The 5,531-nt window shown below is 43.9% G+C and overlaps 2 protein-coding genes across 2 annotated transcripts; both read left to right on the top strand.

The window, feature by feature from the left end:
- Positions 1–1,567: 1,567 nt before the first annotated feature.
- On the top strand, positions 1,568–2,508 carry LOC149475622 (uncharacterized). Its single transcript, XM_089713139.1, has one exon. The coding sequence runs from the start codon at positions 1,651–1,653 to the stop codon at positions 2,479–2,481; it is 831 nt and encodes a 276-aa protein (XP_089569265.1). The 5' UTR covers positions 1,568–1,650; the 3' UTR covers positions 2,482–2,508.
- A 1,548-nt stretch (positions 2,509–4,056) lies between these two features.
- Positions 4,057–4,652, top strand: LOC149475621 (histone H2A). Its single transcript, XM_089712591.1, has one exon. The coding sequence runs from the start codon at positions 4,090–4,092 to the stop codon at positions 4,462–4,464; it is 375 nt and encodes a 124-aa protein (XP_089568717.1). The 5' UTR covers positions 4,057–4,089; the 3' UTR covers positions 4,465–4,652.
- Positions 4,653–5,531: the final 879 nt, after the last annotated feature.

Here is a 5,531-nt window from a genome sequence, read left to right as displayed (position 1 = left end):
GTTATCATTATCCTTCTAATATTATAAATGTTACTATTTCACGCAAATATTACTGAACTGATTACAATGAACTTGGATTAACACATAGGATAGGTTTTATCCTGTTGAAAAAAAAAAATAAAAATCGACACAGCAAATTAAATAAGTAATTATTATTAACCAACTCTCTATCTATAAATATAGATCCCTCGTAGTTATTAAGTATAGTAGAGCCATTTTAAAATAGGCAACATTTGACAGTTCAACAAAATTCAACAACGTAACCTAGTAACGACGACATAGAATAACAAGATATTTCGTTTTGTTAGAACTGCACATTTGCTTAACTTTTTTCAATTACGACTACATAATATTAATTATAATAATAATGACCGATAAAAGTATTTTTTTTTTTTTAAGATTTCATTTTACTGATAAACCATTCTAAACATAATAAATACCAGAGACGTTACTCTAAAAATCGAAATCTGACATCTAGAATCGAATGCTTCACTTTAATCGATGTTTACTGCGCTCAGGTGCATTACGAAGATTTAAGGAATCTACAACGGTACGACAATAATAATTCATCAAAACATGGATACGTCATTGTCGCTATTGAATTAATCGTAATTGCAGTTGATGATGATGATATTATATATAAGTAACTTAATGATTAGGTAAATAATAAACTATTAATTAACTACCTACATTCGTGTTATTATCGATTCGTCATAATATTGTTACTACTCCTCTGTCTATTATTTAGGTATTGCTTATTATGCGTTATTATGCGACGATATTAAGTTAACACAATAATAATATTATAATAAATACGCAATTGTGAATCGTAGTCTCGTTCTCGCGCGGCCTATATAATATTTTGACAATATTAAAACGTGCGGGCGTTGCGGTGTGGTGTGCGTACTATGTACCTACTAGCTGTTAGTACCTGTGACTGTGAATATAATATTGTGACAAATATGTGACATTTATTTATAATATTGTCATTTCGTTATTGTGGCACATTCGTATTGTTATTATTTTTGTATTTAAAGGACGTTAAACATATTCGACCGATCGCCGAACTGTGTGTGTAGCCGGCCGCGCGGTCGTCGTTTGCGTTATGCTGTTCTACAACAGGTCACATTCATCCCCCTAAAAACCGTCGCAAACATATTATATGGCGATTACGAATAGTTTCACCTTAACGTCTGTATATCAGTGTATTGAGAGAGCCTTTTTCGAAACGACAATCGGTTTAATTACAGGTGAAATGATAATTTTAAAGTTGACACCGCGCACGCGGATAGCCCTTGGCAAAATTTAAACGTCCATCGCTATCGATGCGCTCCTCGAGCGTCGCGCGGGCTTGCACACTACGAGGGCCGATCTCAAAAGGGACGAGAAACATGTGAAACGTATACTTTTAAACGTTAATTTCACGTAAAATATACGTTCGAACGGAGGCATGTTAGTGAAAAGTTTCAAGCGCGACCGCGAGAAAACGTATCTCGATTGCACGGTTCCCCGTGAGGTAAACCGTCCAGTCGATTCCTACACTAGCGACACCGTACGTCGAATACAGTGAAACCTACTAAGTACTACTTATATATACTAATTATTATTACATACTATTGTCGACGTAAAGTTGAATTTTAATTAACAAAAATGGCAGACACCGCAGTCGAAACTGAAACTCCGGCGCCAGCGTCGACGCCCGCGAAGAAAGCGCCCAAAGCATCAGCAGCAGCAGCAGCAGCGGCGTCGGGAGGAGCCAAGAAAGCGGCCAAAGCAAGATTGGCGCACCCGAAGACGTCGGAAATGGTGAACACTGCTATCAGCGATCTCAAAGAGCGTAGCGGCTCTTCCCTGCAGGCGATCAAGAAGTACATATCGGCCACGTACAAGGTGGACGCGGATAAACTGGCGCCGTTCATTAGGAGATATCTCAAGGGCGCCGTCGAATCCGGCACGCTCGTTCAGACGAAGGGCAAGGGCGCATCTGGCTCGTTCAAACTGGAGTCAAAGTCCTCCGCGGCCAAGAAGAAGACCTCTCCGTCGAGCGGAGCCGCCGGCAAGGGCTCCGGAGCGGCGGCGGCCGTCAAGGTGCGCAAATCTGGCGGCGGTGGCAAGGCGCAAGCGGCCGCCAAAAAGACGGCCGTCAACGCAGGCAGCAGGTCCAAGAAGGCGGCGGCAGCCGCCGCCGCAGCAGCGGCCGCAGACTCGTCGTCCTCGCCGTCCAAGTCGAAAGCGTCAGCGGTGAAAGACAAGAAAGTAGCTGCAGGCAGAAAGAAGCCCGCCGCGGCCGCCAAGAAGGCGCCGGCTGCGGGCAAGGCGGCCGCAAAACCCGCCGCAGCAGCGTCGGCCGCCGCGCCGAAGGCTAAGAGGAGTGCCAAACCGCCGACGAAGAAGCCGAAGGCACCGAAACCGAAGAAAGCGGCAACGCCAAAATCCAAAGCGGCCACCGCCAAGAAAGCCTCGGCCGCGTCCAAGAAGTGAACGTGTGGTGTGCGTGCAATCGATCAATCGCAAGCGCAAGCGCAACCTAATTCGACTTCGACGAAGGTTAAGGTTGGAACTGGTTATGCAGTGCAGCGGCGACGGCGAGTGCATCGGGCACAAGTCTCAGCAAAATAGATACATATTATATATTATCTATCGCCAAAAAGCCCTTCTCAGGGCTAACATATATTTTCGAATGCGCACTCACTACGAACGTTAACGTTTCCTTCCAATTTGCGAGGACGAACAAGCAACTTGTAGGTACCTACACAATAAAACTACAATTATTACAATTTTACAAATTACATAATAGTTATGTAACATCATAATATATTATAGTAGCAACTAGCAACATGCATGCACAATATAATAACAACAAGAAAATCAAATCTACTACTAACTAATCTACAGCTTTACGTTAGGTTAGGTTTAGGTTTAGGTTTAGGTTTAGGTTTAGGTTTAGGTTTAGGTTTAGGTTTAGGTTTAGGTTAGGTTAGGTTAGGTTAGGTTAGGTTTCTTAAAAAAAAACTACACAGAAATAGGAGCCCCGCGAAGCGGGGCTCCGTCGACGCGCAATGAAATAAGGAATAAATAAAAAAACATCAAAATATACCTACGTAATACGTACGGTAAACACACACGTTACTTTTTACCTTCAACTTGCAAAATAAAATATTATGTAACTATTCATCGCACACTGCAACACGCTACCACACAGACAGACACAGACACAGACACAGACACAGACACAGACACAGCACAGACACCGCCCGCCCGCCCCACACCAGCGCACGCCGCCCGACCGACCGCCCGCCCGACGCCCGACTCCCGATAGTACATTTTACCGAAACTTACTAAATACCTACTCTCTAAAATCTATACATACCTACTGCTATGAATAATTATTAATTATTATTGATGGTTGTCTAGACAACACAGTCTGTTTCTGTCACCTGACAAGTTACTTTAAAAACAATCAACCACGGTACAGATACAAACTGTCTTTTCGACATCGTCATAGATTGTGACGTACGTACTAATCATTATTATTATGAGTAACTAGCGGTCCGCCCCGGCTTCGCCCGTGGTACATGTTTACGTTTTCTCTACGTAAGAACCATCCTCGTACTTCAAGGAATATAATAAAAAAAAAAGAATTATCGAAATCGGTTCAGCCGTTCTCGAGTTATGCGCTTACCAACACATGTTGCGATTCATTTTTATATATAAGAAGAAGAAGAAGAAAGAAGAAGAAGAAGATAATAATATTTGGGGATGCTGTACACTGAATCAAAAAAAAAAAAATATCATTTTGCATGTATGTTAAGAGATGAAGCCTCGCTTAAATAAAAATATAAATAAAATATGTACATAACAATATAAATTATTATTATTTGACACGGTCGTGTTCACTGCGCATCGCTCGTCGTTTGTGTTCGCTCGCATTTCACGGCGTCATGCCCACCGCAATCACTAGGACGCGTAGCCGTTATATATTAAATCAGATGGTGTCTTAAAAAAAAAACATACTTTAGTGATCGGCGCGTATCGTTGTACGTATCAGTTTTTCGTTTATTATAATATTATCAAAGAAAACGGTAAATAATGTCTGGACGCGGTAAAGGCGGTAAAGTGAAGGGGAAGGCAAAGTCACGTTCCAACCGTGCCGGTCTGCAGTTCCCCGTCGGCCGTATTCACAGATTGCTCAGGAAGGGCAATTACGCTGAGCGCGTGGGCGCCGGTGCCCCGGTCTACCTGGCGGCCGTGATGGAGTACCTGGCGGCTGAAGTTCTCGAGTTGGCCGGCAACGCGGCGCGCGACAACAAGAAGACTAGAATTATTCCGAGACATCTGCAATTGGCCATACGTAACGACGAAGAGCTGAACAAGCTCCTCTCCGGCGTGACCATAGCACAGGGCGGTGTATTGCCTAACATTCAGGCTGTGCTGCTGCCCAAGAAGACGGAGAAGAAGGCCTAATTGGATTGCATTGCATTTACCAATAACGCTACAATTACATATTTTTATGTATGTTCATCATAATATTATGAATTGTTCAAAAGGCCCTTTTCAGGGCCGCAATATATGTCTTGACAACAACGATAGATAGAGTTTCTAGCAGCCTAAACTCTCATCTCTTCAGTGATCGTTTACCATTTGACACGTACCAGAACATGAATAATATTAATCTATGTGTTTCGCCCGCATTTAATATTATATTATAATATAGCCTTTAACCCTAGAACCGTATCCATATTAGAATTTCATTAACGCTACCCAGGTGTACAAGACGTGTAGGTACCCCGATGAAAAAAAAGTAACATTCATTTGAGTATTTTTAATTTAATTTATAATGGCATTTTTGTATTTGATCAGTAGTTCCTGAGATTAGCGCGTTCAAACAAACAAACTCTTCAGCTTTATAATATTAGGATATAGATAAGAATTATACATAATTATTATAGATGTTTAGTTTATAATAAACCTTCTTGTTGAACGCATCAAAATCCGTTCCATGCTGACTAGGATCTTCGCACACGCAGCCTCCGCGAGGAGGCTGCGTGGGGAACATTGTTCGGGGCGGGAAGCCCCCTGCAATGGGTATATAACGCCGCCCGTCAACACGGGCGGGAATTTGGGGGGGCGTGAAAAGCCCTTATTTTTTGGAATTTGATTCCGCGTCGCACGAATCAATCGACCTCTTTCTTTTACGAGCCCGGCCATGAGTTGTGTCATGACCGGGGACGGAGGGGGACTGGGGCGAGGCGACACGAGTGGGCGGGGTAGGAGGCGCCAATTGCGCGTGGGAGTATAGGTGGGGGAGTGGGCTGGGTACTTGTGTACCGACAGACGGGATTTGTATTGGTGTAGGCGTAGGGGTAGTGGGCGGCGCGGCTGGGCGCGCCGGGGCAGTAGAGTACGGGACTTGCGGGGGCGGGGGAGTGATGGAGTGCACTATAAGTGCATGCAGGAAGGTATGGAGGGATGGTGCGTTATGCACCGGAGTGTGAGGGAGCGCACGGAGTGCGTGGGCGGAAGGTGGCGCT

Source organism: Colias philodice, chromosome 29, assembly GCF_061535455.1.
Source record: "Colias philodice isolate Cphi_HAF_F1 chromosome 29, ilColPhil1 Martin Lab GWU primary, whole genome shotgun sequence".
Classification (NCBI taxonomy): domain Eukaryota; kingdom Metazoa; phylum Arthropoda; class Insecta; order Lepidoptera; family Pieridae; genus Colias; species Colias philodice.
The sequence above is the reverse complement of the archived record's forward strand: the minus strand, read 5'-3'. Positions and strand labels throughout refer to the sequence as shown.